This window comes from Sorex fumeus, unplaced genomic scaffold (assembly GCF_029834395.1).
Source record: "Sorex fumeus unplaced genomic scaffold, SorFum_2.1 ptg000026l, whole genome shotgun sequence".
Taxonomy (NCBI): domain Eukaryota; kingdom Metazoa; phylum Chordata; class Mammalia; order Eulipotyphla; family Soricidae; genus Sorex; species Sorex fumeus.
In genome coordinates this window covers 14,010,772-14,025,133 of record NW_026606083.1, presented here as the reverse complement: position 1 = coordinate 14,025,133, position 14,362 = coordinate 14,010,772, and the positions used below count along the sequence as shown (strand labels likewise).

The 14,362-nt window shown below is 42.0% G+C and overlaps 1 protein-coding gene across 1 annotated transcript in view; it reads left to right on the top strand.

The window, feature by feature from the left end:
• The window catches only part of CUBN (cubilin), a 277,528-nt gene that overhangs the window by 13,901 nt on the left and 249,265 nt on the right, over positions 1 to 14,362 (top strand). The window contains exons 7-13 of the mRNA XM_056114630.1: positions 917 to 1,043; positions 2,244 to 2,412; positions 4,676 to 4,807; positions 5,683 to 5,778; positions 8,888 to 9,006; positions 9,349 to 9,535; positions 10,639 to 10,751. Of these exons, the coding sequence (XP_055970605.1) occupies positions 917 to 1,043; positions 2,244 to 2,412; positions 4,676 to 4,807; positions 5,683 to 5,778; positions 8,888 to 9,006; positions 9,349 to 9,535; positions 10,639 to 10,751 (943 nt within the window). The remainder of the gene's footprint in view (positions 1 to 916; positions 1,044 to 2,243; positions 2,413 to 4,675; positions 4,808 to 5,682; positions 5,779 to 8,887; positions 9,007 to 9,348; positions 9,536 to 10,638; positions 10,752 to 14,362) is intronic.

Below are 14,362 nucleotides of genomic sequence, written 5' to 3'. Positions count from 1 at the left end.
CACTTCACTTAGCATGATACTCTCCATGACCATCAACTTATAAGCAAATTTCATGACTTCATCTTTCCTAACAGTTGTATGGTATTTCGTTGTGTAGATGTAGCAGAGTTTCTTAAGTTGTCTGTTTTTGGGCACTCAGGTTGTTTACAGATTCTGGCTATTGTGAACAGGGCTGCAATGAACATACAGGTAGAGATATTATCCTACTGTGCTTTTATTGTTTTGGACCCTCAGAATATATTTTTAGAAGTGATATCATTGAGTCTTATAGAAGCTTATTTTAGTTTTTTTTTTTTAAATTTTATTGAATCACCGTGAGTTAGTTATGAGCTTTCATGTTTGGATTACAATCACACAATGATCAAACACCCATCCCTCCACCAGTGCACATTCCTCGCCACCAATATCCCCAGTATACTCCCCCTTTCCCACCCTCCCTTTGCCTTCATGGCAGACATGATTACCCATAATCTCTCTCTATTTTGGGGCATTATGGTTTGCAATACAGACCCTGAGAGGTTATCATGTTTGGTCCTTTATCTACTTTCTGCACACATCTCCCATCCCGACTGATTCCTCCAGCCATCTTTTTCTTAGTGATCCCTTCTCTATTCCAGCTGCCTTCTCCCCTTTGCTCATGAGGCAGGCTTACAGCTATGGAGCAATCTATCTGTCCCATGTATCTACTGTCCTTAGGTGTCAGCCTCATGTTATGTCTTTTAATACTCCACAAATGAGTGCAGTCCTTCTATGTCTGTCCCTCTCTTTCTGACTCATTTCACTTAGCATGATACTCTCCATGTCTATCCATTTACAAGCAAAGGAATGGGTTGTTTTTAACTAAAGCAAAGAAACAGTTTCCCTGCAGCCCTTCCACCGCCCCACCCCCCCACCTGTGCTCCTCTGTCACCAACAGTTGCCAGTGCTCGCCCGAGACTTATGGCCCCCAGTGTGCATCCAGATTCAACGACTGTGAAAGGGGTTCCAAGGAGCTCTGCGTCCACGGCATCTGTGAGGACCTAGTCCGCCAGCAGACTGGAGTGGTGGGTCCCGAATGGAAGTAACTCCTTTTGGTTGGGGATCTGGAGCTTCCAGATGGTGCTTGGTTGCTCTGGGGGCCGCACCAGTGATTGCGATTCTCAGCCCACCATATTAGTGGTTCCATACTAGGGCCCGACGGTCTAATCCACTTTCTGGGAGGTGCTTGGGTCACGCCAGTAGGTGCTCAGCATTGCATTGGGGGGATCTCAGGGGAACCTGTGGTGCTGAGGATAAAATGGGTGGTGGGTCAGCTTGGCATATTCGCTAGCAGCACTATATCCTAGCCCCCCTAAAAATGATTCTGGAAGGGGTGGTCTTAGCAATGAGTTCCTCCTCCTGGTCTCTGTGTGAGCTCAGGAGACTCTCCCAGCCCTTTCCCCATATCCAGGCCAGAAAGGAGAGAGTGGCCCAGGGACAAGCAGGAAGCTGCCCCCAGAGCTGATGGTTTCATCACATAAGCTTCATTTTTATTATGCTCTATGAATATCTGAGAGGCCTGGCCTTCTCTCCACCTTGTGTTTTAAGAGTGATAACTTTTCTGGAGTCTGAATATTTTTTCTGGGAGCATAGAAGTCCCCAAGAACTCAAATATCCCAAGCAACCCCTCTAGGCCGGTCTCTGATGATCTTGACCCTTGACCCCCAGTTGGCCTGGCCTTAGCTCTCGGTGCTGCATGAGACCAGGGGTCTGGATTCCAGCTGTTTGCATCGTGTTTGCCAGGCCAGGTGATAGGAAACAGTTTCCTTCCAGCCTGGCTGGAGGGGAGGGGCTGGAAAGGGAAGGCAAACCTTCCAGAAAAGAAGAAACAAACTGAATTGATTTTCTGAGATCTGCCTACGTGGGTGTTTTTCTCTCGGTAAACACAGCAAGCAGAGTTGACTCCCTTTAATTATATTGACCGACTGTTCATGATTGCTGTTACTCTCTCCCCAGCGTCTTTGGGGGGAAATGATAGGTTTCCTTCACTCTCCAAGAATTTTTTTTCTCTCTCTTTTTTTCCCCTTTTTCTTTTTCCCCTCCTGGATGCTGTGGCTGGTGTTGGGTCCTGGGGGTGGGGGATGGGGGAGAAAGTGGAGCCCCTCCACTGGCTGGATGGAAATGAACACCATAGACAAACAGTTGGGGGCTTCGGGAGATTTCCCCCTGAGTATTTTCTTGCTTCTGTCCCTGATGGTCTGTTCACGCACTTGTCCTTCCATCAGCCTAACTACAGCTGCGTCTGTGACGCGGGATGGACAGCCAAGGCTGCGCCCGGCAGCCCGGCCTGCTCAGAGGATGTGGACGAGTGTCACCTGCCCACCTTGCCCTGTTCAGCCCTTGTGCAGTGTTTCAACACCCCCGGCTCCTTCTACTGTGGGGCCTGCCCCTCAGGTAGGTGAGCACAGCCAGGCCAGCCCAAGATGCGGGGTCATACTCTGAGTGCAGCCAGGCCAGAGCCTGGGATGGATTCCTCACACATAGGAGGCCTTTCCAGCCCAGCTCCCAGCCCACACCCGCTTCCTGCTGTCACAGCTCAGTGGCACAGGAAAACGGGCCCTGACTGGGCTAGAGATACCCAGAGACTGTGCCCTGGAGTTTCTCAGGACATGCATGGCCGTGGTGATCAGCTCCACCAGACTTACAATAAAACCTGGGTCCTTGGCCTTCCTTCCAGCGTGGCCAGAATTGGACTGAAATCTGCCAGTGAACTTGACTGACTGACCTTTCAGTGTCTCCGCAATGTCTTTCTCACCACTGGGAGTGTCATTGAGTGACCTGGTAGATAGGACCCTCCATAGGCTATTTCTGAGTTCTCACTATTAGGCCCCCGATGAGAAATGGTAGGGGTCACTATTCCTCTCACTTCAATTGATAAGTACTGGAGGGCCCAGTGCTGTAGAATAGCAGGGAAGGTGCTTCCTTTACACACAGATGACCTGGATTCCATCCCAACACTCCATATGATCCCCCAAACCCTGCCAGCACAGAGCCAGGAGTAAGCCCTAAGCTCCACCAGGTGCAGCCCCCCCCCCAAAAAAAAAAAACCACAAAATGAAAATCTAAGTACAGCAAGTGTCAAGAGAGCACTGACTTGTCCAAGATCACCTGCTTCTAAGAAGCCCACCCTTTGCTTCATGCGATGGCCATGGGCTTACGGGTGCCTGCTTGGGATAGGCTTAGGTTTTTATAAAACTAGAAAGAAGTTGAGGGAAGACACAAAGAATTTTTCTTAGTTCTTCCAGGCAAGTGAAAATCACCAATAGTTAGTTGCCAGTTACACCAGGAAGGAAGGGAGTTTTCCAATGACAGTCAGTACAAAAGGAGAAATCAGAAAAAGTAATTATTTAGGTTCCAGAATGGACAGTGTATGTGTACCACCTTTTAAATTTTTTTAATTGGAGAGAGCAAAATAACAAGAGCTTTTTGTTTGACTGTTGATCATCATGTTTCTTCTGAATGTCAGAGTAAGATATGTTGCTTATAAAATATAAATCAATGAAAATAAGTAAAAAGAAAATGAAGAACAAAACCCCATCCCGGCCATCTTATTCAGAACACCACAATCATTACTGTTTGAGCATATCTCCTACTAACTTTTTACTCTGCCCTCATTTCTTCATAGCACAAATGTGACACTTTTCTAGGCAGATTATTACTATTGAGGGCTACTTAGATACTTCATATTTTATAGAGCCAAGTCATTAAGAGTTCGGGCACCTGCCTTGCATGTGTGAGACCCTGGGTGTGATTCCTGATATTGCATTTACTAGCAGTGCTCTTCCTGAGCACCTCTGGAAGAGCACCTCAGCACTGCTGGGTATAGCCCCAAAACCTACATACTTATAGTAAATATTATTATTATAGTTTCAATATTTTGAATTGTAAGTAATGCAAACTCATTGTAACAATTGACTAAAACAAATGTCTACAGTAAAATTATTTTCTCCTCCCTTACCTCCAGTCTTTCAAAATTCCAACAATATGTATGTATTTTACTGAAATATATGCTGTTGCATAGCTGAATCATGATATATCCAACTATGCCCCACTAATTATTGAGATTTTACCCTCATAGTAGACTGCCAACTTCTTACTTGCATACTTATGTACTGACAGTGTAAGAAAGGTTCAAGAAGAGAAATTGTTAATCAAAAAGTATGTCTTTGAATTGTTTAAGTGAATGCTGCTGGGCTCTTTCCAAGAATTCTCTACTGATTTATCTTCCGGTCTAATGGTTTTCAAGAGTATTCCATTGGCTTACCTCTTTTCCAGAATTCAATCTAAGAATTTGAAGTCATTTTTTTCTCCCATTCTGATAGGTAGAGTACATAACACATTTAAAAATTTATTTTATTTTATTTTTTTGTAACACTCAGAGGAACTCAGGGCTTACTTTTGGCTCTGTGCTCAGGGATCACTCCTGGCAGAGCTTAGAGGATCCCATGGGGTGCTTGGGCTCAAACTCGATCAGCTGTATACCAGGCAAGCAATCTGCCCCTGTCTTATCTCGGTCTTATTTATATGGATTATATATCCATTTTAATCCATAATTTCTTGTGTTGAGCAGATTAAAACATGATTTTTTACTACTTGCATTTTGTGTTGGTTAATTGTTTTGTAAGACTTTCAAATCTTGTTGTTGTTTTTTTTCTAGGATGGCAAGGAAATGGATACAACTGCCAAGACATCAATGAATGTGCAGTGAATAATGGCGGCTGTTCTATAGCCCCACTTGTTGAGTGTGTGAACACTGATGGATCCTACTACTGTAGACCTTGCCCACCAGGTGCCATGGCCAGATTCTTCCTACCATTACCAACTAACTAAACATTTAAAACCAGGATCTTGTTGTCTTTCTTAAATGTAATTTCTAAGTTTCAGCATGGAATAGTGCAGGAACGTGTGCAGTTAAATAACTTTTAGTCCTATGTGCACTAGTAAGGCTTTATGAGTATATCTAGGTTATAGTGTTATAAGAAAAAAGTTATTTTGAATGGCAATGGAAAACAATAAAACTTTACAAATAGTAGTCTGCTGAGAAAGTACAGGATTGTTTTTTCCCCTATGGATGGTAAACCTGTAGCTTTATTGATGGCACAAATAATTTATTTATATACTACATCCATGTTTTACATATAAGACACACTCCATAGCAGGAGTAGTTGTGGGCCTATGAAACATATTATTGTTTTATTCTGGAAAAAAAATCATTACTGCCTTTCTTGAATCCAAATTGCATTACTACCCAATAAGTTCAGGGAACATTAAGGATAAACTAAAACCTTACTCTATGTTTTATGAACAAAACCTTGAATTATAATAATCCAGTTCCTAGAGTGTTCATCCAAATCACTGGAGTTAAAAAACATTAGCTTCCTTAGTATCAACAGTTTCTCTCAGTCAGCTAGAAGTTTCGGCTGTTTGGTTTGGTTTGATTTGGTTCTGTTTTAGAGTCAACCTTGAACTCCACTATGAAAAGCAGATACCTATTTCCCAATGTCCCTTCTCTTTGCTGTGCTTCTGACATATCCTCTATGCGTTTTCTGCACTGATGGTCGAGGGTATTTGGCTGGTCTGCTTTAGGACATTGAATTCTCAGGACATTGTAATAATGCTTTGCCTGCACTCTCCTGATGCCTGTGTGGCTCTTGCTCCTCTCAGGGTTCCAGGGCGATGGAAGAGTGTGCACTCTCGTGGATCTCTGTGCTGTGGACAACGGTGGCTGCCATCCACAAGCATCTTGCTCTTCAGTGCTAGGTAGGACTTAGCCCCCTGGCTTGGGTGTTTGATTTGTTTGTTTTGGGGATTTGGGTCCTACCCAACAGTGCCCAGGGATTACTCCCTGGTTCTGGGCTCAAGTACCCCTATGTGGTGCCAGGTATTGAATGAATCTGGGTTGGTTAAGTGCAAATCTGGGTTGGCAAGCACCCCACCCACTATACTATCTCTCTGGCCCTGGTTTGGGGTATTTCAGGTCATTTGTTTAAACAAAGTCAACATTTTTGATACCAAAGTCTCTGTCACAAGAACTTGTACTTTGGTCTTCAAATTAAAAAAGAACCCCTGTTATAAAACTCCATATGTATTTAGTCTACTAGACTGTGTTCTTTAATGATCTTTTCTTTCAGGAATTATTTCCCAAAGTCATTAGCCAGCCAACCAAATTCATGAATGTATCCCAGAAATTAGGAAGGAGAAAAGAGGAAAAAGGATCTTTTGCCTCCCTTGAAGGCCTCTTTTGTTTCTACATCACTGGCCACAGGGGCCTTGTGGCTAAACTTTGGCTATGGGCAAACTGAGAAATCAGACACTGAGTTGTGTAGGCATCCATGCTCCCAAATGAAATCAATTCACTGCTTAAGAAAACTGGATCCAGGGCAACAACCAACGATGTCTGCAAAGATTATATGAGATTCTTGCAATAAAAAATATATATATACATAGAAAGATTGCATTCATCTGGGGAACATAAAGTAACAAAATAAGAGACTAACACCCAAGAATAGCCGAGATAAGTACCAGGAGGATTACTCCATGGCTTTGAGGACAGCCGCACATGCTAGGGGAAAAGGCAGCTCAGATAGAGAAGGGAGCACCAAATAAAGGGTGTTGGGAGGTTCCTCCCAGGATGGGAGATGCGTGCTGGGAGTAGACTATAGACCAAACATGATTGCCACTCAATGCCTCTTTTGCAAACCACAGCACCCAAAAGGAGAGAGTGAACAATAGGGAATGCCCTGCCACAGAGGCAGGGTGGGGTGAGGGGGTTGGGGGGTGGGAGGGATACTGGGATCAGTGGTGGTGGAGAATGGGCACTGGTGGAGGGATGGGTATTCAATCATTGTATAACTGAAACCCAGGCACAAATATTTATAAGTCTACATCTGTACCTCATGGTGCTTCACTAATAAAAATTAAAAAGACAATATATATACACATATACACACAAATGTATACATATATGTGTGTATATATATATACACATATATATATATATAGTTAAAATTTCTTCTAGGAATTTATATACTCTCCAATAGTGTTTGAACTTATCACACCCTTTACAATAATGGGTACTATTACTACTTTTCCCCCTTGACCAACTTTACAGGAAAAATTGTTTTATACAGTGTTTTTGACCACTAAGTATGCAAACTTTTCACATTTTTAATGGCTGTTTTTTTCCTATTGATTTATGTTCTTTGTTCATTTACTCTTTTGTTTGAAAGTTCCATTATGTATGAAGAATATTAGCTTATTAGTGGTCTTTGGATTTCATTGTAATTTTCTTGGTAGCGCTGTACCACTGTAGGAGGAGTGTCCTTCCGTTTTTCATCCATTTGCTCGAGTGGGCCCAGTAATGTCTCCATTGTGAGAACTTGTTGTTACTGTGTTTGCTTAGTACTTAAAATTTTTTTGTGGTTGTCTTCTTCAATGTAGAAGTTTAAGTTTTTGATGTAATAAAGAAGATAAGCCTTAGGGCTGGAGCGATAGTACAGTGGGTGAGGTGTTTGTCTTGCATGCAGCCAACCCAGGTTCGATTCCTCCACCCCTCTCGGAGAGCCCAGTGAGCTACCGAAAGTATCCTGCCTACACGGCAGAGCCTGGCAAGCTCCCTGTGGCATATTTGATATGCCAAAAACAGTAAGAACAAGTCTCACAATGGAAATGTTACTGGTGCCTGCTCGAGCAAATTGATGAACAACGGGAGAACAGTGCTACAGTGCTACCATCAAATAGATATCTGACTTGAAACATTTGTCCATGTAGAGGGTTCAATTTTTTTCATTTTGTTTACCTAATTTCATTTACTGTATATAAATCACTTGTTTTACCATCTTTTTCTTGTACTTTTTTTTGCATTTTTGAAATGCAATTTCTATTTGTACTAGCCTGTTACAGGTGCATAAATATAAAATAATGTATGTGTATATTTTAGTTTATGTCATATGCATGTTATGAGGTATATATGTTTTAGTACATATATTATGCACATATGCACTTGTGGCTGTTTTAAATGGTTAGTAAGTGATGTAGGACATTGGAGTGATTAGAATTGTGGATTTTAGGAAAAGATTCTAAAAGTTTTGTTTTCCCTTTTACTTCACCATATTCTAGCTATGTGTCCATTTTTATTTTATTTTTATTTTTTTTTGATTTGGTTGTTTGGTTTGTTCGGTTTTTGAACCCCACTTGGAAGTGCTTAGGGACTAATCCTGGCTTTGTATTTAGGGGTCACTCCTGAGAGGCCCTTGGGTGCCATATTCGGTGCTGGGTTGGCGTGTATAACGCAAACTCCCTACCCAGCCCTACTGTCTTTCCAGCCCTAGGTGTTAAGTTATTTTATTATCTCTTTGTGCTTTTATTAAAAAAATAATTCTCTAAGTGGAGATTATAATTTCCCCTACTTGGAGGATAAAGAGGATTAATTGTTATTAAGAGGATTAAAACATTGAATATGTATAGAGTGCTTGCAGCGTTCTAGTCAGAAGACTTTTTCAACTGTCAGCCCTTCCATGATGAGAAAGGACTCTCCCTCTCGGTGTCTGTCAGTTTGGACACAATGTGGGGCCACAACATAAGGCCCCACAGAGCCCGTGCCAACCCTTGAGGAAAACTTTGGAAATCCTGAATGCCTCTTCTGCGCTTAAGATTCAAAAAAAAAAAAAAAGAAAAAGAAAAAAATGAAAAGAAAAGAAAAGAAACCTTAAGATTTTTCTGTTTCTTCCTCTTAGCTTGTCTTATCTACCCCCAGGAAATGCAGACTTTACGTGGGTAATTATATACCTCGACAGCAGAGCTTGACTTCAGTGGCTGGGTGTGACCCAGGCAGGCTTGCATTTACGCTTCCCTTTCCATTTCTGAACAGGTTCCTTGCCTCTCTGCACCTGCCCCCCAGGATATACTGGAAATGGTTATGGGCCTAAAGGATGCCTGAAACTCAGTGACCTCTGCCTAAGTCATCCCTGTTTAAATGGACATTGCACCGTGAGTTCTTTTTTCTTCTTGGGGAGACAGAATACTTGAGGATGCTTTCGGTTCCACTTCTAGGAAAGGTGTTTCCTGTTACTCATGAATATTAAGTCATGATTCAAGATAAGAAACTGTCTGCAACTCTCCAGTCCCCAAAGCCTACAATTTGATCAAAAAAAGAAATCTAACACTTTATGCTTGGCAACGAACTTTAAATGAATATAAGTCCAGCTACTGGACAATGCTTAAGATTCCACAGCTACTACATAGAGCTCATAGCACTGTGTGTTTATTAATTGGGCGGATTCAAGTTTTTCTGTCATTTATTTTATGGAATTGATTTTTTTCTTTTCTTAGGAAACGGTTTCTGGTTATCTCTGTAAGTGTGAACCAGGCTGGGCTGGTGTGAACTGCACAGAAAACATCAACGAATGTGCGAGCAACCCCTGCTTGAATGAGGGCACTTGTGTTGATGGTACTAATGGCTTCAGTTGTGAATGCACACGCTTCTGGACTGGAACTTTCTGTCAGATACCCCAGCAAGGTATATTCAGCATTTCTCACACCAGTCTGGGATGTATCATTACTTAATGGGCCTCACTATAAATTCTTTGATGGAACCAACTTTCTTCTGCAATCACTCAGATGCTTAGAGCTCTATCTTTCCTTGCAGAGATGACAGGGATAAATAGAATTCAGAAGGCAAATATTTATAGATCTCAGTTTAAGCCCAAAGAATCTTTCCTCAAAGGGAAAATTAAATTAGTATTTTCCATTTTCATTGTGTGAAATAAAATAAAATATGCTGCAGTATTGCCCTCTGCATATTCCAACTAAGAGCTTTTTTTTATAGCCGCCATTTAATTTCCATCGAATATTAGATGTAATTAGGTCACTCTCCTGCTCTGGAACATACAGTGACTCCTCATTGCCCATTCAATAAATTTTGGAACATTTTTTAATTATCTTCTAAAACCAGGTCTCACCCTCGACCCTGTCCATTGAACCTTAATTTTTACTGCTTCCCTAGAAATTCTCTCATTCAGTTGGAAATCTTTCCTGACTTTCTGCTGTTACTTATTTGAGGTGTGTCTCCCTTCAAGCCTCTTCCAATTTTATCTTTGCTTTCTATCCAAAGGAATCTGTCCCTGAGCAATTTTCCAGTCAACTTTCTCCACTAAGTCTCTTCTGATTCCTCCATCCCTGACTGTTACTCCTGATTCTGGATCAGTCCCCCTGTCCATGCTGTGTTTACATGTTTAGAACTATCATAACTTTGTGGAGAGGTAAAAATAAGGAAGCACAAAATATTTCCACTCTGTGATCTCTGACAAGTGTCCATTTGAGGAGATAAAACTAAGAAAATGGCAGTGAAGAGCTGAAGTGTGTGAAATGGGTGTGACAGAGGTAGAGAGAGTCTGGAAGACACAAAGAGATGGGGGAAGGTCATGTGGGGAAGGAGCCACGAGCTGGAATGGGAGGTGGGACATGCAGAAAGCTGTGGGAGGAGATGAAGAAGCCACTGGGCTTCGGTCCTCCACAGGACTTACTCAGACTAATTTTTTGAGCCTCAGGGTTGGGATGGTGGCATCTCCTCTATGTGTCACAGTCTCTGGAAGGCAGAGTTCATCTCCTCTTCCTTTGCAGTTTGTGGAGGGTCCCTGTCAGCCATCAATGGAAGCTTCAGCTACGAGAGTCCTGAGTTCGGTTACGTTCACGATGTCAGCTGCTTCTGGGTTATCAGAACCGAGGAGGGGAAGGTAAATAAAGGGTGCTCTTGCACAAATGTGCATTGTGTGGTCATAGTGATATGCTTATCTATGACAGAAAGAACATCTCAAGATAATTCAGTAATCCAAAGACTGTGAGCCCTTAATGGCTTTGGGGAGCAAGTATCTTTGCTATACAGGTCGCATACTTTTCTGTAACTATATACTGACTCCTTGAAATGAGAAATAGGATCGTAAATAGGTCACAGAAGAAAATTTAAAAGGTGTCAGGTAAGTTTTTAGAAATGCTCTTTGATTGGGGGCTGGAGTGATAGCACAACAAGTAGGGCATTTGCCTTGCACGTGACTGACCCAGGCTCAATTCCCAGCATTCCATATGGTCCCCCAAGCACTGCCAGGAGTAATTCCTGAGTCCATGAGCCAGAAGTAACCCCTGTGCATCGCTGGGTGTGAACCCAAAAAGAAAGAAATGCTTTTTAATTGGAATTGAGATTTTGAATCCCACGCTAATGCCCTTGCTTTGTTCAACATCGGTGACACTTGTTGCTTGATTTTTATTTATTTATTCTTAATTAAAACATGTTATATATTTTTGTCGGACTGTACCTGATGATGTTCAGTGCTTACTCCTGGCTTTGTGCTCAGGGGTCACTGGTGCTCAGGAAACCATATGCGGTGTCGAGGATCAAAGCTGGCTTGGCCCCATGTAAGTCAAACACCTTGCCTGCTGTTCTCTGTCCAGCCCTGATTTTCTTTTTCTTTTTTTGCATTGAATCACCAGGAGATACACAGTTACAAAGTTGTTCCTGATAGGGTTTCAGTTATACAATGATCCAACACCCATTCCTCCACCAGTGTTCATTTCCCATCACCAATATCCCCAGTTTCCCTCCTGCCACCCCAACCTCCCACCAGTCTGCCTATATGACAGACACTTCTCTCTCTCTGTCTCTCTGTCTCTCTGCCTCTCTTTCTCTCTCTCTTCCATTTTGTGCATTATAGCTTGCAGTAGAGGTACTGAGACCAGCCCTGATTTTCAAAGTCATGTTATCACCGATACCATACTGTTTTAAGATGGTCACTGATGCTGCATTGATTATTATGAAAAATGGGTCCCCTACTTTGTTTTCTTACCAGTATCCTTTCTGTGTCTTCCCATGTGCCAAAGTGCTTTCCTAATTGCTTCACGTACATTGTATTTGAACTCTCATGACCATGAAATATAAGAATTATTATTCTGATTGTCCATTTGAGGAAATGAAGCCATGCACAGCTGGAGAATTGTCCAGTGGCAGACAATTTGTATCTGGCCCATGTTGATTCACATTCAGCCATACGACTCCCTGCATGCCACAGTGAACATTCTCCAGGTTCAGATCTGAACTTGAGTTTCTCAGTGATTCCCCCTCCCCCCAACATTAATCACTTAGACCGCCCCAAATATTTACTTCTCAGCCACCTCCTGGACTCATTAAAATAAAGTTGCATGCCCTGAATAGATAAGGTTTTCTCTTGAAATTCTATTAACATTTCCCAGCAAGCGAATGTCACAGAGGTCATTGTACAAGGTCGAAATTTTTTTTTCCTTTGAGAAAGAAGGACTCTTCCGGGCCTGATAATGCACCACTGTAGGATAAGCTACAAAATCAATTTCCCACTGGGTATGTTATGTGAATTTCCTTCCTTTCATTGAGTTTTCATGAGTTCTCTTTCCTGACATTGTAAACATTTTTTCTTTCAAGAAAAACTGTTTTGTGAAAAAGTTTTCGCACCATTCTTTTCAATTTGTAAGAAAATCCATGTTATTTGACTTGATTATTGTGTTTTTATATGCTCTTATCTCCACAAAAATCTATATGATATACTGGAAATTGCAAAGAGAACTTGGTTTATCTACATTTATTTGATTTTCATTGAAATTGTTGCAAGGGAAAAATGATATAATTCTAGGAGTTTAAATATCTCCTAGCATAATATTTCAAAATGATCCTAGATAGTTTAGTTTTCATTAGCAGAGGGCTGGAGCGATAGCACAGCGGGTAGGGTGTTTGCCTTGCACGCAGCCAACATGGCCGACCAGATTATGTCATAGTGGAAATTAAATTCCATAACCTCCATTTGGTTGTTGGGCCACAGTTTTTAGAGGTACCACACCTGTGCGTACTCCTGGCTCTGCACTCAGGGGTCCTCCTGATGAGGCTCGGGAATCATGTGGGGTGCCAGGAATAAGATCTGGTTCAGCCCTTTGCAAGGCAAGTATTCTACCCGCTGAACTATCCCTCCAGCCCTAGTGTTGGGCTTTTTAAAATGTGGTTTTAAGTAAAAAATCTTTTATATTATTGCAACATTTTCATCTATACTTTTTAACACTTTATCTCAGAGATATTTTGCATTTACTCTCTCCTGCTTTCATGCTCAACACTATTTATTCATTTATTTACTTATTTTGGCTTTTTGGGTCACACCTGGCTATGCTGAGGGGTTACACCTGGCTCTGCACTCAGGAATTACTCCTGGAGATGCTCAAGGAACCATATGGAATGACGGGGATCGAACCCTGCTCAGACGCGTGCAAGGCAAACGCCTTACCTGCTGTACTATATGACTCTGACCCCTCATGCTCAGAACTCTTAACATTACCTTTTATCCTGTTGGAATTCCTCATTTTTTAATGGTATCCAGCCACTAAGGCTTGTAGACTTTCTACAAGCCTTCCAGGAGGTATATGAGTTGGGCCTCAATGTCCCACTGGGAGCTTAAGAGATCGTTAAGAGAATCAACCCAGTGGGAACTAGGGCTGAGAATAAGTGTGTCTGTTACTTGCCACAGGTAATTGAGGTGACCAGAGATTGTGAATGACAATAGTCTTTAAACTTAATTCTAGGAAAACTATTCAAATGCCCAATGGATTTTATTGATTTAGAAGCATTACCAGCTATATCTTTGCAGTGTCTTTGTTTAACGAACTTTAAAATGTAAGAAAATTTAAGTAAATCTATTTCACTATTCCATTAACTCAGTGGGTAAAAAGTTTCATTTATGCTAGATGAGGGAGTTTTAGAGATATGCTCACCATGTAGTGCTGAGAATGAATGATTAGGTACTTAGGTAATTTGTTGAGGGGTGGGTTTTACAATGTCCCCCTCACGCCACCTCCCCACCCCCAACACCAAAGAAATAGAGACAGGAGGAAACTCTGGGATTTGATGCATATGTCTGTTCTGTTTCTTATGCTGAAAATAACTCAGTGTTTTCACACTCTTCAAATTCTTTGCACAAAATAGGTGCATTCTCTGGGTCTTAATCATACACTGAGGGTAGCTGTTAAAAAAAAACCTCCTGTGTTAATTTGAAGATTTTAATATACTTCAATATTAGCTGAAGTTCCGACTAAGCGTTTTCTAACAGGTGTCTCTGATACAGCCCGTACCTAGAACTTCCATGTGGGTGAGGCCCTGTCTACCATGTCTACCAATGGCTGCCATGTGGGTGAGGCTCTGTCTACTCCCTCACTTAGTGCTCCTCATCTTCCTTCACCATACTGGGAAACTGGCAGTGAAGGCCAGCGCTCTGGAAAGTGGCTCGGCACCAATGCTGCCTAATTCTGGAGGATGAACCTGCAAGTGGAAAGTGATCCACGG